Source organism: Ostrea edulis, chromosome 7, assembly GCF_947568905.1.
Source record: "Ostrea edulis chromosome 7, xbOstEdul1.1, whole genome shotgun sequence".
NCBI classification, from domain to species: Eukaryota; Metazoa; Mollusca; class Bivalvia; order Ostreida; family Ostreidae; genus Ostrea; species Ostrea edulis.
This window is the reverse complement of record NC_079170.1, coordinates 71281958-71298914: the sequence shown is the minus strand read 5'-3', so window position 1 is coordinate 71298914 and position 16957 is coordinate 71281958. Positions and strand designations below refer to the sequence as shown.

General features: G+C 37.7%; 1 protein-coding gene across 2 annotated transcripts in view; it reads right to left on the bottom strand.

Moving 5' to 3' along the window:
- LOC125653761 (muscle M-line assembly protein unc-89-like) overlaps nt 1–16957 on the bottom strand; it is a 41409-nt gene that overhangs the window by 10816 nt on the left and 13636 nt on the right. For both annotated transcript variants that reach the window (XM_048883360.2, XM_048883361.2), the window contains exons 4-20: nt 14951–15074; nt 12987–13165; nt 10723–12752; nt 10420–10543; nt 10190–10322; nt 9891–10066; nt 6426–9308; nt 5748–6335; nt 5313–5637; nt 3070–3155; nt 2857–2889; nt 2227–2362; nt 1933–2111; nt 1451–1662; nt 1082–1205; nt 359–507; nt 74–242 (exon numbers count right to left, since the gene is read on the bottom strand). In XM_048883360.2, coding sequence (XP_048739317.2) covers nt 74–242; nt 359–507; nt 1082–1205; nt 1451–1662; nt 1933–2111; nt 2227–2362; nt 2857–2889; nt 3070–3155; nt 5313–5637; nt 5748–6335; nt 6426–9308; nt 9891–10066; nt 10190–10322; nt 10420–10543; nt 10723–12752; nt 12987–13165; nt 14951–15074 — 7650 coding nt within the window. The remainder of the gene's footprint in view (nt 1–73; nt 243–358; nt 508–1081; nt 1206–1450; nt 1663–1932; nt 2112–2226; nt 2363–2856; nt 2890–3069; nt 3156–5312; nt 5638–5747; nt 6336–6425; nt 9309–9890; nt 10067–10189; nt 10323–10419; nt 10544–10722; nt 12753–12986; nt 13166–14950; nt 15075–16957) is intronic.

Genomic DNA, 16957 nt, shown 5'->3' with positions numbered 1-16957 from the left:
TAATGAAAGTTTCAAAATCTTTTCAAAGCTGTGAAGCTACAAGAGACTCTTCAAACTATAGAAAATTACACACCACTGACAATGAGTTTAGCCGTTTGCTTGATTCTTCCTAGATTGTTCTTGGCGATACAAACGTACATTCCACCATCACGTCGAGTGACATCACTGATAGTCAGAGTAGTCTCTCCGGGATTGTTGTCAATCGTTATTCTTCGAGATTGGTAAATATCTAGCATATCTTTCTGCCTGTAATATTCAATGCGTATACTATTGAGAGAGAGAAAGAGAGATACTAAAACCAGCACACTGTCTCTTATTAATTTACCTGTTTAAATGAAAATGAAAGAGTTCACTCTACTTGCCATTTGAATTTAGGGACAGGGTATCCAGAAGCGGAACACTTAAAAATGACAACCCCGCCAAGAGGGGTCATGGTTCCCTCCATTTTACTTGTGAATTCTGGAAGTGAGTTTTCTAGTTTGGAAGTCTCAACCACCTCCTCTACAGCTACAACGAAAAATATCAGAGATGATATAACGGCCATGTTCAATTCACATGCGATAAACTGACTATTTAACGTCAAAATTTCATTATTTTCAATGTCTTTATCGATTTTAGAAAATGCTCAAAAGGTAATTACCATGTCATTGTATCTCTTATTAATTTTTCATTGTGCTTTTGAATTACAAGTACCCCCGAAAAAAAGAGGGTGGTACATGTAGCTTTCATCTTTATTGTGCACTTCATCGCTATCAGTCCGTGACGTAGAAAAATTCCAGTCAATTTAGTAACTTGATCACTGAGCAATAAATCCTACTGTATGATATCAAAAGTACATTTAAAACTGTGTGCTGCTATTTGGCAAAAATGTGTATTCTCATATTAATATAAAGTTGCTAATGATTGCTTTAATGATAATTATTTTAACTTCCCTTGTTGTCTAAATGGTAAGAACGCAACTGTCTACGAATAGTGAAATATGCTTATCAATCACTTGCTGGGCATCAATTTGAAGTTATCACCAGTTGTACTTTTATTCACCCTATGCCTTTCATCAGTCTGATATCTCAATTTTAGATACCTTCCATTATAAGGTAAGCACTGGATGAGCAGGTCCCTGATTCATTGGAGGCCTCTAGTGAATAACATCCCTCGTCTGTCTTTTTAAAGTCCTTAATCGTTAAACTGTATTGCTGGTTCATATTCTGTATAGAGTGATTAAAGATGCATGTTAGGGAAATGTGACTTTTAGCCTTACATGATGTTAAGCAGAGACGAATATGAGAGAAAACACAGACATAATACGTGGAAAATACTGAATCTATGATTCTTAGTCAGTGTAACCTGGTACAAATACAGGGTTACATGTACATACCATGAATAAACACATTCATGTCAACTCAAAATAGAAACTTTAATTATGAAACAAATGGCCGTAAAATAATCTTACCGTAAGAATATATTTTCCATGCCTGGATACAATTTCTTTTCCATGTCTTATCCATTTTATTTCCGGTTGCGGGACACCCTTTATGATGCAGTCCAATGTCGTGCTTTTTCCTTGGTAAACTTTTTTGTCCTTGAGAGCCAGGAAAACCTTTGGTGGTTCATTTTCGGGGGGGTCATCCCGATCAATGGTCTCCACCTTTTGCATCTCCAGAGCTATAACAGAAAAATGGCACGACATAAGTAATGTGGCAATGATTACATCACAAGTTATATGACGTTACAGTAAATGACGTTTGAAGTACATCATCATCACAATGCTTTACATGACAGAATGGGTAACAGATAATATCCATGTATTACTCGTTTGAGCAGCATTAAATTCGTAAAAAAGTTTAGTGCTCACTAGCGCACAGACACAGTGAAATAGAATCTAACATTTTTTTCATCAGTCGACGTCAAATTCTTCATATATATATATCCTACCTTTAACGTGAAGGGTCGTCTTCGTACTGTAGCTCCCATTTTCTCCATACACTATACATTCATACTCTCCGGTATCCAGGATGTGTAGTCTTTTCAAGAGAACACTGGCGATCCTGGTATCTGGATCCCATTCTAAACGGACTCGACTAGATTGCTCCAGTTTAACACCATCCTTAAACCTGCAAAATGGGAGAAATGTTCGGGGTACGGGCAAACATCAGCATTGATATCAGGATCACAAAACGACTAATAATGACACCAGGTCTTTCTACGAGACAGTAATATTGTACTGACCACACTATTTCAGGACAAGGTTCTCCTGCTACCACACACTGAATTCTGACATTTTCATCTCTCTCCAAAGGATACAACTCTTCATCCAAGGGCTGGGCGAAGTGGGGACTGGTCTTTGATAAGGGAAGTTCCTCTCCTGTATAGTAATGAATGACGTATAAATAAATTATTCAACATTTTGTATGCCTGCGTGGTTATTACTGCACATTCAATCCTTTTAGAAGATATTGTAAAGAAGCACACACGTGAATAGGATACAGCACGCACATATATCTAAGTTTCGGAAGTATGTATATCGCAATGGGGGGAAACACTTCACGAAATAAATGTTGCTAAACTCAATCCAATAAAGGGTCAACTTTTGGAAGTGGCAAAATAAGGAAACACACAGATACATCAATATTTTAGAGGATAGGAAAGGTAAACTGTTTAACATTTATATGATAAAAATGCATATGGAAACCTTTACAAAAATACATTGCACATATACACATGTATATATATTTTTAACAAGTTGACAACAAAAGAACTATTGCAAAACATTCTTGGATAGCAAATCCAAACTATTACTACCGTCAAGGTGAAGGGAGATCTTATATTAGGAGGGGAAAGGAGAGTACGATTCAATACCTTTCTCGGCCTTGTCCAGGGGGCTGGAATGGCCTGTTTAAAGTGCAACATATTAATGATGGACAGTTGCTTTAAAACACCCCAACGTTTGTTTGCATGATTTCTTTAGAGATATTTTTGCATTAAGGCATGCAATCTGGGTTTTTCTATTCTGCTTTCATATTCTTTTTTTTTAATTTGAATACAAAAAAAAAAGCTTTCTTAATTACTTACAGTGTACCCCTGTAGGAGAAACCATTGGAATGTGCATTTCACTGGCATCTAGCTGAGCCTCTTCACAAACTTCAGGGAGATCAACACTACACATAACAAGATAAATTTCAAATATGTACATAAAGACAATGATAGAGTACGAAAGAAAAACAATGAAAAGCTTAGATTGCGTCTTCTCGCTATTTCATTTTCAGTTCACAATTTTAATGAAACTTAAAATTTATTCGCTATAGTATAATTCAGAGATATAGATACCTATCGCACGATATTGATGAATAAAACCATATGACAAACTTTTTGAAAACATCTTTACATGGTCAGCCAAACAATTAAAGTTTCTATGTGTTTCGTTGCTGGTACTTATGATATCTAGGATATCATTTGTAAATTTGACATTGTTTTTATGTTTCCCTTCAGTAAAACATTTCTTTCGATAGTATTTTTTATTTCGTATTTTTACAGACTCGTATTTAAAGAGAAAACGGCTTTTGATACGTTTTATCATCTTCCTCATTGATTATTTATTATTATTTTATTCATTTATAAAGCGCAAAATTACATATAGTTTCTATGCGCTGTCCCACTTAAGCATACAAAGTGCTGAATGCACATCCTCCACAGAAGAGCTCTCATCTCAAAACTGGTGAATTCCATCAAGTCCATTGATCAACACAAAGACCGTAATTTTTTCTTATTCGATTTCGTCCTAGTAATTGGCAGGGTACTCTAGTGCTTAGTGTGCTTTTTCCGCGACCAAGAGGTCACGGGTTTCTTGTGTACATGTATAATACTATTTGCACTCAATTGACCTGGGTGGTTCTGGAAAGTTGTGTTTACTTGTCATTGACACCTGTGACCGAGATTATTCTAGATACATGGTAATTTAGTAGAAAGATTACGTAATGGTGGCATCATTGTCTTTCAAGATTGTACTATAGAAAATTCATTCCTATTATATCTATACACTGAAATTCTTATGATTAAAAAAGCTCTGGTTAGACACTTTACATGATTTGGAACTACGAGTTTTGGAAGTTAATATTTTGTATCTTTGGGATTTATTGTTCAACAACTGTAAGTTAGTATTTTGCTATTGTTACCATTTTCCATTAATTATTAACTGTAAATAAATATTATTGTTTAATTGCCTTTTGTTAGTAAATTCTGCTGCGCTATATTAAGGGTTTGTTTTGATCCATAACAGGTTCGATTCTATACTATTGTGTTGCGTCAAACATATGACGTGAAACATAAGTAATGATTGTTCCTTTGCCAAACGCCCAGCAGCAAAGTCATGGGTGTTTCGTGAAAGGTGAAGATAACGAACAGTGATCAATCTCATAACTCCTATAAGCAATACAAAATAGATAGTTGGGCAAACATGGACCCCTGGACACACCAGAGGTGAGATCAGGTGCAAGCATCCCCTGTCGACCGGTCACACCTGCAGTGAGCCCTATATCTGTATACGGCCTTATAACGAAGGTTTCGTGCAAACAGTTGTTTTGTTTTAAGTCCCGTAGAGACTATTTCAGTCATATTGAGAAGTCACCAGTTGTAGATTAAGTACCACAAATTCCGCTTAGCGCTCGGAGCCATAGCAGTGAGTGTATTCAAGTTATTTGGCAAAGCCTGCCGCGACTCAGGACCCCTGTTTAGGTTATATCCGAAAGACCAGTAATCTTCACTCCAAAATACTGAGCGTTTGACGAAGGAACAATCACTGCCTACGTTTATGTTTTAGGTTTGACGCGGTCATGGTGCGAGAGTAATGGTTAGCGTTAGAATGATAACCCTCACATTGCCAGCCTTGATAACAATGCATAGTTAAAAATTTCACTTCACCTATAGCTGATGATGCCTCTATATGATTTAATTATCAAAATTAATAGGAGATAAAACAACAATCAAAATTAACAATTAGTGTGATTGTTTTCAAAAAGAAAAACTTAATGTCTGTTGCTATATACACAATTCGTTCTCAATTCGTAATTAAGGTATATAAAACAGTGCTTGGACTTTATAAGTAAATCAAGACGTGTGTACTTCCCAAAACAATCTTTCTTGAAATTGAATCAGGCACTTCTACATTCCCTGTATACTATATATGTCTCCTTTTTTGTCTGGACAAGACAATAATCACTAAATTATAGAAAGACTCTCTTACTTTAAGTTACTTATCAATAACAGTTCATGATAAATCATATCGGTCCTTAACATTAAATACGATCCTACATTCTTACCTGGCCGGTATCTGTAGCTTAAGTTCATCCTGCTCAGTAGAAATTTGTCTTTCCACTAGAGGAAGGATGTCCTTTTCTTTAATGCCTTCCTCGACAACTTCAATACTCTTCTCTACAGGCGCAGTGTTCAAGATAAACACTTTACAAGTAGAGACTACCTGCTCCTGATCTGCTGTACTGGCTCCTCCCACCAGTTTAGCAGTGTATACACCGGAGTTAAATTTGTGATCAACTTTTTTCATTTCTAATGAATGAACGTCGTGAGAATCTTTTATGACGATATCTTTGCTGGCCTCCAGTGTTTTATTTTCATGCATCCAAATAACTTGAAAGAAAATGTGTTAAGCAATAATATTAAAGATCTAAATGGATAGTATGGAAATATGTGGATTCTACATATGGTGAGCTTTGTTTTTCCCAGGTACATAATCTTACCCTCTGGTTTGGGCAGTCCATCAGTGATGCATTGCAAGAGCAGGTCCTCTCCATCTTTTAAATCTATTTTTTCTGGGAGTTTCTTCACAAATGTTGGAGGCTGTGGTTCTCTTTCCTCTTCCTTCGGCACGGATTCTTGTGTTTCTACCTGTTCAGTAGCTGTGTCATCTGCTGTTGGTTTTGAAGTTTCCTTCTGTTCCTCTTGCGTTTTTATCTCTTCTGGAACTGGGACTTCCTTTGTTCCCGTGTCTTCCTCCACTGTTTCTGCTACTGAAACTTCCTTTTGCTCTTCTTGCCCTTTTATCTCTTTTAGTACTGGGACTTTCTCTGCATCCATTTTTTCTTTTTTCACATCATCCTGAGCTGTATCTTTTCCGATTGAGGATTTCTCTACCTTTTCCTCTTTTTCCTTTCCTTCTGTAGATGAGATGTCTGCGAAAACAGCTTTCTTTCCGTCGGTTACATCGACGCTAGGTTCTTCAGCGATAGCTTTCTCAACACCTGATGTTACTTCTGGACTTCCAGGTTTTTCAATTGCTTCTTCAGTTGCTTTTACTTTCTTTTCTATCGGTGAAGAAACTCGTTGTGCTATATTGATATGTTAAAGATATAAATGTATGTCAATTTAACATTTTATATTGAAGAATTACTTCTAAATAATTTATTTGGTCGACTTACCAGAAACTAACAAATCATTGCCCTCTTCATCTCTAGACAACATTACACTACCTGACGACTCATGTTTTCCGCTTGTTTTAAACAGTTCTGTTTCTCCCATGATTTTTAAATTTTCTTGCACTTGTTGAGAAGTGAAAATGTGTTCATCTACATTGACAGTGCTCTTTTCCAAATGCACTGACGTGTCTTGTGCTATAGTATGTTGAGATAGTGCATGGGGGTCACTATTACATGCTACAGAAAGATCGACGGAGGCATCCAGAGAAGTAGTTGGTGTAGTGGTAGTAGAAGTCGGGATTTCAGATTTCGGGGACAAAGGTACAAATGGAATTACATGTTCATCGTTATATTGTTTATTTTCTTGTTCATCCTGTGGAACTTCCATGTGTACTTGCTCTTTCGCATCCGTTGCATGTGGTCCTGGTGATGTACAAGGCATTTCCGATGCAGTTGGTATTTGCTGAAGATCAAACATAGCATCAGGTAATGCCGGTACTTTTTCTCCATCAATTGATTCTTTTGAAACTTGCTTTTCGTTAACGTCTATCTGTTGGTTTGTATTAATGACATCCGTAACTCTTTTTTCATCTAAGTTGCATATTCCAGCTTCGACCACTGCAAGAGGTGACGTAGAGGACATTTCAGATGCAGTGGGTAATTGCTGCAGGTCCAAAGTGGCATCAGTTAATGTCGGTACTTTTTCTCCATCAATTGATTCTTTAGAAACTTGCTTTTTGTTGATTTCCATCTGTTGGTTTGTATTAATGACATCCGTAACTCTTTTTTCATCTAAGTTGTATATTCCAGTTTCGACCACTGCAAGAGGTGACGTAGAGGACATTTCAGATGCAGTGGGTAATTGCTGCAGGTCCAAAGTGGCATCAGTTAATGTCGGTACTTTTTCTCCATCAATTGATTCTTTAGAAACTTGCTTTTTGTTGATTTCCATCTGTTGGTTTATATTAATGACATCCGTAACTCTTTTTTCATCTAAGTTGTATATTCCAGTTTCGACCACTGCAAGAGGTGACGTAGAGGACATTTCAGATGCAGTGGGTAATTGCTGCAGGTCCAAAGTGGCATCAGTTAATGTCTGTACTTTTTCTCCATCAATTGATTCTTTTGAAACTTGCTTTTTGTTAATTTCCATCTGTTGGTTTGTATTAATGACATCCGTAACTCTTTTTTCATCTAAGTTGCATATTCCAGCTTCGACCACTGCAAGAGGTGACGTAGAGGACATTTCAGATGCAGTGGGTAATTGCTGCAGGTCCAAAGTGGCATCAGTTAATGTCGGTACTTTTTCTCCATCAATTGATTCTTTTGAAACTTGCTTTTTGTTAATTTCCATCTGTTGGTTTGTATTAATGACATCCGTAACTCTTTTTTCATCTAAGTTGCATATTCCAGCTTCGACCACTGCAAGAGGTGACGTAGAGGACATTTCAGATGCAGTGGGTAATTGCTGCAGGTCCAAAGTGGCATCAGTTAATGTCTGTACTTTTTCTCCATCAATTGATTCTTTTGAAACTTGCTTTTTGTTAATTTCCATCTGTTGGTTTGTATTAATGACATCCGTAACTCTTTTTTCATCTAAGTTGCATATTCCAGTTTCGACCACTGCAAGAGGTGACGTAGAGGACATTTCAGATGCAGTGGGTAATTGCTGCAGGTCCAAAGTGGCATCAGTTAATGTCGGTACTTTTTCTCCGCCAATTGATTCTTTAGAAATTTGCTTTTCGTTAATGTCCATCTGCAGGTTTGGATTAATGAAATCCATATCTCTTTTCTCCTCTAATTTGCATATTCCAGTTTCGACTACTGCAAGGGTTGTCTCTTGTGATCTGTCTGTGTTCTTTTCGTTCATTATTTCTGTTTTGGATAACTGTTCTTTGCTAGAACCAATATCTTCCATCACCTCGTCAATTTCATTTGCAAACGTTTCCGAAAGTGTGTCAGTTTCTGACAACAATCTATTTTCGATAGCTTCAGTTTTAAGTGAACCCTGTATTAATGGTAATTTTGAATCAATGTTTGAGGATTTGTTTTCTTCTGTTTCTGAAACCCTTTCTTCTGACGTTTCAATCGTCTCGGCAACAGCTGATACTGCTTCACTTTTCCAAGAGCCGGATTGTGACCAAGATGGTTGTGAATCAAGCTCAGTTTTACCGGATGGCATATCACGTGAGATCGTTTGAATATTTTCGAACTCTCGTTGGTCTTCGCCTATTTTCACAAGATGTTGATCATAAAGAGGTTTCTCAGTCACACCATGTTCTTGGTCAGTGTGGTCAACCATCATAATTTCCTTTACATCTTTCTGCTTTTCTTTTTCAACGTCTGTCACATTTGATGTTAGTGTATGTTTGTGCATCAAAGGATCTAATTGAACTGGTGTATCCAAATGGCTAGAAGTGGCAATTAAAGTAGACATTTCAGTGTTTGATACAGTATGGGAAATAAGGGATGATTCGGGTTCTCCCTCTAATAGTGCTGAAGAAGGTGGTAATGACTGGTTATGAGAGAGTGGAATTGTTAATGCAAGTTCAGAAGTTTCGGATTTAGTATGTGACTCAGCAGGGGTGGTGAGACTGACTTCAAGATCAGTCGTTTGAGGTACTTTACCAGCTTTTAAAGTCTCATCAAGGACTGTCAAAATTTCTGATGCCTTTGGAGGTGCCTCATTTGTTTCATCTGTCTGCTGTGTGGGTACATTCTCTTGCTTCTGTGCTTGTGGTTCCTCCAGCTCTAGTCCAGCTCTCCAGGCTTTAGGTTTCTGCTTTGGTGTTTCACTTACTATACCCTTTTCATTCTTGGTCTTGCTGATAATTCTTTCGACTTCCATGTTGCATGATATATCGTCAAAAGCATCTGCCATTGATTCTAAAAAGCCATAAAACTTTCAGTTTACTGAGACTTCAACAGTGTATAAATCGAAATTAGATTTTTATTATCAATACCAGCGCAAATTAGTACACTACTTAAAGCATATGATCCACAAGAACCTCAAATAACAAAATTAAGTCAAAATTTTGTTCATGTGGTGTATTACGCATGGAAATCACAAATCCATTTCATCTACCTAGAACGTTCTACAGGAATGAATGGAAAAGGTTTCAAATGAGAAAACCAACAATTTTGAAAATATTACCCAGCGATAAAAAAAAATTACTTCATGAAATCTTAATCGTTATTTTTTATTATGATTGATACATATGTTCTTTATTTGATTTATGAGATTAATCACTGTTCGTTATCTTCACTTCACATAATACACTTTTAATCATGAGGAATTATTCAATTCTATTGGAATTAACACAAAATTCATTGAGCAATATTCAGTCAGACGATTATCAATATCGTTCACAAGATGATATACAGTTTCACTAATGATATACTATTTTGGTTCTGATTTGGGTCTAAACCCTTCAATGGAAAAATCAAGACAACCCAATTGTAGCATACCCAGAATCTGGAGCGTTGCAGAACTTCGACAGCGCCCCGCCATGCTCTGTGCCTCACATATGTACAATCCTTTATCCTGTTCCACAGTGTCGTGGATCAAAAGGAATGCTTGTCCTTTTTCTCCTTGATGTATGTCTATTCTGTCAGTTTGCTGTAGTTCAATTCCATCCTTGAACCTGAAGTATCACCGAGTCTCTATTTCCAAGATTCTATGTCACACTGAATTCGCAAACTGACAAATTGTAATTAAATAATCTCTAAAAAAAACATTACTTTCCCCCTTCGAATGCAGGACTTACCATCTGACAAAAGGAGCAGGGTTACCACTGACTCTACATGAAAAGGAGGCAGGCTGTCCCAGCTTGACGTGAACATAATGGATAGGGTCAACGAATTCCGGATGTTTATATTCAACCTTGGGGTCAAAGGTCGCTGCAGTGAAAAAGAATATACTACATCAATGAACTTCAGTCAATGAGTTGATGATTCCCCTAACGAACACATAAGAATACAGGTGATATATACACACGTTCTATTTGGAGGTAGCAACTTGATTTGATCTTCCCCTCTTCATTGCGGACCTCCACCATATAATCACCGGTATCATAAGTAGATGTTACTGGTATCTCCAGGCTAAGAAAACCTCCATTGCTCTAAAAATTGAAAATCAACAGTGATAATAATCGATGTCAACAAAACTTTAACACATATCAAATTCAAAAAGTACTATTTGTTGATTATTTACCTTGCTTTGATTTGAAATATATCATAAAGTATATTGTTGCAATTACATTTTGTAAGTATACATTAATATTTGACTCATAATTCTAACCCTGATGTGAAAGTTTTCCTCCTCGTCTCTCGACAACGCAATTCCCCTTCTGTACCATAGAACACAGAATGGCTCCTTACCGGTAACGAAGCATGATAAGAGGGCGCTGTTCCCCTCAAGGGTAGACTTACTCTTCAGCCGTTCAATGAATGAAAGTGGTTTGTCCTTTACCCAGTTTGTTCCCAGTTTCAAGAGCGCCTGTCTCTCCTTATCGTAGATAGAGTTGAGCAGTTTGTTCTTCGATTCTAGTTCCGGACCCACAGACTGTGCTCTTTGCCTTGTTTGTTGACGGTTGACAGGGAGTTTGGACGTTCGGATGTCGTCAAAGTTGAATAGTTCGACTTTGTTCTTTCTTGCCATGTGTTTGGTGTAATCATATCCAGTGTCGTGCAATTTTTCCTTCCTCCAGGAGGGGACTTCGCTGTCTTCCATGTCATCAAATGACACGTTTGCTCTATTTATGAACTGATGCAGGTTTTTAAGATGCATTTTCCTTTTGAATGCTTCGCTTGATACCTCTTCTTCATCATCACTCTTTAGTTCTTTCCCTTTTGATTTACTGCTATTAAAAGTATATGGCTCATCTTCCGAGTCATCTACTGCAAGAGATATTTCTTTCTTTCTCGACATGGATATATTCAATAGATCTTGATCAACTTTGTATCGATATCCTTGTCTGTTAACAATTTCTCGAGCTTTCATGCTTAATCCAGGATTGATTTCTTTGATTGGTTTGCTTTCATCTGCAAAGTGCTTTGTAAACGTTTCGTATTTTACATCCTTTCGCTGTTGCTTTCTCTTGCATTTTTTCGGTTCCGTGCGTCTGTCGGTCTTTTGTTTATTGTACAGCTCTGATTTGTATGCTTCGATGTCCGCAAAATCTGATCGCCCAGTGCTGCTTTCTCTCAAAGACCGAATGAGCTCCTCTGTGTCACGGGTCAAAGACATGGATCTAGCGCGAAATTCCCTATCCCTACATGTTTCCTCGTCATCTCGGTCCTTTTTCGGCTTGACACTAATATCCCTCGTTAGGGATGCAGATCGAGTTCGGCGTGACGCATTTATATCAATATCATGGGGAAAAGAGACTGGCCTTGGTCGGAGTCGTGAAGTCCGAACAATCTCCTCCCTGTCCGACTCATATCCGGACTTTGTACCAAAATCACGTGATATGCTCATTGACTTTGATCTACTATTGTATAGCGGGACATATCCCGATGCAGCAACGGGTGTCGGTCTGGGGAGGAGGGTGTAGTACCCCTTCTTGGCATCCAGGACTAGTCTAGAGCTTACTCCTCGACCTAGAGATACAGAATTGGATCTCCTAAGTGGTGTACTAGTGTCGAAGGTCTTTCCCCTAGATCGGTCCTTTGTCATGTTACTTAGGCCAGGATTGATCTCATCGCTCAGCTCTCTTCTGGGTATATATCTGGATCTGAAGTTTGAGTAGTCTCCAACACTTGGTTTGACAGATTGTTTTTCAGCAAATGATTTGTATGTCAGGCTGTCGTAAAGTTTCTTTGATGTTAACTTCCGTTGAAGTTCCACATCTTCCATTTTGTCTTTCTTTCCTCCGATTTTGTAATCAGAAGAATATTGATATGTCTTTTTGGGTATGTAATCTTTTTCAAATTCATATTCGCTAACTTTCCCCTTCAATTTGAGGTCATACCCATCGTCTTGGTAGCTTTTTCTGGGTTTGTAGTCGTTTTCCACGTTGTAAACATTCTTCCTGTCTAGCATGTTTTCTGAGTATTCCCATGCTTCAAATTTCTTTTTACGTCTGACGTCTTCGGAATGGTAAATATCAGATTTTCTATAACCTTTGAAGTGAGGGTCTAGGTGATACAACTCGGACTTCTTTAAGTGAGGGGATGCCTCGTAAGTATATTGATCAGACTTCAGTAACATCCGCTCAGCCTCCTGAAATTTTGAGATATGGTGTCCAGTGAAGTTGGCCAATTCCTCGTTTCTTGTCCTGGCGCGGCTTATTGAGAATTGGTCCCTCAAGTCTGCATTCGTAATCTGTTCTGTAGCAGAAAAGAGAAATATTTGATTCAAGAAACCACTGGACCTAAACACACCTGGGACCAAATGAATGTAGGTTTTGTTTTGTTTTGTTTTGTTTTTTCTTTAGGAAATAATCAAATTTTATGCACTTTGATTTTTTAAATTCACAAGTTAAGATCATATGTTTATTCTTATGTTTAAATCTAATGAGAAATAAAACACATGGGGGTTTAATTTCCCCGCCCATCTCTTACTCTGAATTGTCAGATGTGCCTCCGAGAAACAGGATCCTTCGGAATTTCTCGCCACACATTTGTACCTTCCCTTGTCTCTGTCAGCCACCGGCGAAAACAGCTGGAGGAACGCTGTACCATCACCCCGATAGGCCATGTGCACAAAGCTGGACTTTGTTATGGGCTCAAGATCTCTGAACCTGTAAATGTATTATTTCACTTTAAAATCTCTGGGCTTTTCTATTCTCTATTTTGCTGGATGGAGATTCCTATACTCTCTCTGTTGTTATATTGTATGCCCAGACAAATGTAAAATCAATGATATTGATCCCCATCCCAAACATTATGAAACTAGACCGCCGCAGTGGTCTAGAGGTTAGAGAGTTCGCCCCGCATGCGGACGGCCTGGGTTCGAATCCCGACCGCGACAAACCTAAGTCGTTAAAACAAGTATTGACAGTTCCATCGCCAAACACTTGGCATCAGGTGTCAATGTCACGGGTCCTCGGAGATGACCTTAAAAACGGATGTCCCGTGTCACAGTAGGTGTGACACGTTAACGAACCCTCACTACTTAATGGCCGTAAGCACCGAGCAATGGCCTAAATTTGAAGCCCTTCATCGGCCTTGGCCTTTGCGCAGGGAAGGATCTTTATCGTGCCACACCTGCTGTGACAAAGGGCCTCGGTCTTTCGTGGTCTCATTCGAAGGACAGCCCCATTTAGTCGCCTCTTACGACAAGCAAGGGGTACTGAGGACCTATTCTAACCTGGACCCCCACGTGACCGCTCATATCGTAGTTGTTTAATTAACATATGTATGATAAAGTCATTTAATCCACAGACACTTCTATCCATGAGTTGACATCCTGACCCTGAACAAAGAGGATTTATAAATATGTATATAAATGGAAAATGTCATAAGTTCCAGCCAACAATAACATTATGTTTAAATATACTTGTTTATAAATATTAATTATGTAAACGTTGTAAAATAACAAAACAGAACCAAAAATAATGGTTTGGAATTCTACATAAAGATTTGATTGTCGCGATTACTTGTAATGCAAAATTTTTTCAAAAATTACAAATTACTTTCCATGGCTTGAACATTTGTAATTAATAATACTCAAACACAAATTCTAATTATTCCATCTCTCTTATATCTTATCATACATGTATTAAGTTTTCTTTGGAATCCCTCCTGTGGTCCTGCCAATATTCCGGGACTCGTGGTACATGTATAAAGAACATGAATATACACATCAACATTTTGAATATCAGTTTCATTACATGTGATATACGGTTCCCCGAGAGGAAAATTCTCCCAAAGAATCCTATTTGGGAATTTTCCCATATAATTCTATTTCGGGTAGATTGATCGACAGACAGAGAAAGAGAGAGTAGGAGAAGAGAGAAAGATGGATAGATAGATCGACTTTTTACACAACACCCTTCTTGTAGCCCCACCCGGGCCCTTGTACAGTAGTCTACATAAACTTATATCTACATGCACAAGACATGATGATGCTTCCAGGGCCGTAACTGCCGATGAGGCAGACGAGGCAACTGCCTCGTCTGATTTTTTGGCAAAAAAGAAAATAAAATTATATAAATGTTATATTATAGGATATATGTTTAAAATGAAGACAAGCACCTTTGTCTTTGACACCATATTACGATTCTTTACATAGTACAAATGAAACACAAACATGATAAATTGGGATTTAAAAAGTGTCATTTTCAGTCGTAAAGTCAATCGGCGGCCCCCAATCCCCTGCCTCCCCTGATTTAGAACCCTACTTACGGCCCTGGCTTCCATATTAATATGACAAATTGTTTTCTTGTGCAAAGATTATTTTCATATGCCCCCCCCCCTCCCCCCAGTAAAGTTTTTAAACTCAAACTGCGACCCCGCTATAGCCCTGGAGTTCGTGGTTTGAATACATATCCGCACACTGATATGGTGATTTACTGAATAGTTACCACTCGATCTTCGGAGGCGGGGTCCCTGTTACAATACATTGGAATTTGACACAGAATCCCTCCTCCACGTTCTGATCCCGCAGGTGCGTTATAAACTTGGGTCTGCATGGTCGACTTTGAGAGTCTGCAAAAACCGACAAGGAATTAACGTAAAATACAGCAAACATAAAACATCCTAGAAAATAAAAATCAATAGCATGGACGTTTTCAGTATAGCTTCTTCAAGTGCTAATATTTTAGGTACCTGTAAATTACGAGAGTCAGTAGTTGAAATCTACACACTGTTTTAATTATGGTTTCATGTTAATAAGTCATACCATTGCAAAGATGTCACAATAACAGAATGTTGAGATAAATCATAAAAGAGACGAAGGGATATTTTTTATTGTGGGTTTTTGTATTGACTCTTACAATATCAACAGCCAGGCGCGTAGTCAGAAGGAAAATGAAGTGACAAGGGGTCAGGCGGCCCCCAGTGGGTCCAGGGTAAATCCCTGGTCGGCACCAGGGAGAGATTCGGGACTCCCGGGTTTTACCAATGAAATCCCCTATTTTTGTGAATAGAAACTGGGTTTCTGGTCAATTTCTAAGCCCAAAAGAATTCAAAACAGATTTTCTAAAGTGTTTTATCATACCAACTCATTAAGTATACGGTGTCCTTGGACTGACTTTACATTCGTTTCAATGAATTTTTCTCTCGCTGTTTTCGACTGGTATATATAGTAAATGTGACTGAAAACAAAGAATGTCCTAATCCGTCTACTGCATGTAGTGTTTTATGCACAAACACTTCAAAGGAATCTTTCTCTCTCTCTCTCTCTCTCTCTCTCTCTCTCTCTCTCTCTCTCTCACACACACACATGATGTGTACGCAGTTGCGTACTTGTGTTTAGGTAGCTATGCGCCTAACAACTTTTACAAAATTGAATGAAAATTTTAACATCAGTGTGTTTGTGAAATACTACATCGCCGATCATTGCCAATTCCCATTGCATAAAGGTTGACCTTGACCTGCTACATCACATTCATCTTGACATTTCAGTTCACCTAGAAAGGTGTACCTACTTTCGATAATTCAATAGTTATTAACAGGAAGACAAAAGTTACAGACAACAAAATAAAAATACCATTGACATATACCCCAGACTTTAGACAGAGAGTCCCATATAAATCTTCTGGTGTAGACACTCCATGTAAAACACAATGAGTGTAGATTATTCAAACATGCACGGCGTAAAACAGACACGCTAACAAAATTCTTCTCTGATTAATGCAATATAACTAGAAATATAACCATAGGACATGAGTGTTTCACTGAGGTAATTCAGAAATAAGCTTAACGTAGTTCCGTCCTCCTGTGACGTCATAAGATTTCGCAAAGTCAATGATTTAACAAGATGCATGCATGACAGGATCATAAATTTTGTTGGAGTCTTTTCAATAGTTATTGTAAAAAAAAAAAAAAAAAGCCCAAAAAAAAACAAACATTCAAACACGCACGGCGTAAAACAGACACGCTAACAAAATTCTACTCTGATTAATGCAATATGAGTGTTTCACTGAGGTAATTCAGAAATAAGCTTAACGTAGTTCCACCCTCCTGTGATGTCATAAGATTTCGCAAAGTCAATGATTTAACAAGATGCATGCATGACAGGATCATAAATTTTGTTGGAGTCTTTTCAATAGTTATTTTTAAAAAAAAAAACCATGTAAACCATAAAATATTTCAAAAGTCTTAAGTTATATATGAATAATCTATTATATGTTTTAAAATATTGAATTCAAGGGCAATAACTCTGTTTTCGTTAAATTATTTATCAAGTCCACTATGCAATAGATTTCCTTTAATTTTCACAAACATGTTTTAAAGAAACAGTTTCATGAATTTTTTTATGATAACTATCAATTGTCGTTTCAACCAGTTTTTGTGAAATTTTGATGATGCTGTTTAAATGAAATTGCAATTTTCTGACGTTGATACAGGTATATGTGTGCCAATTGATA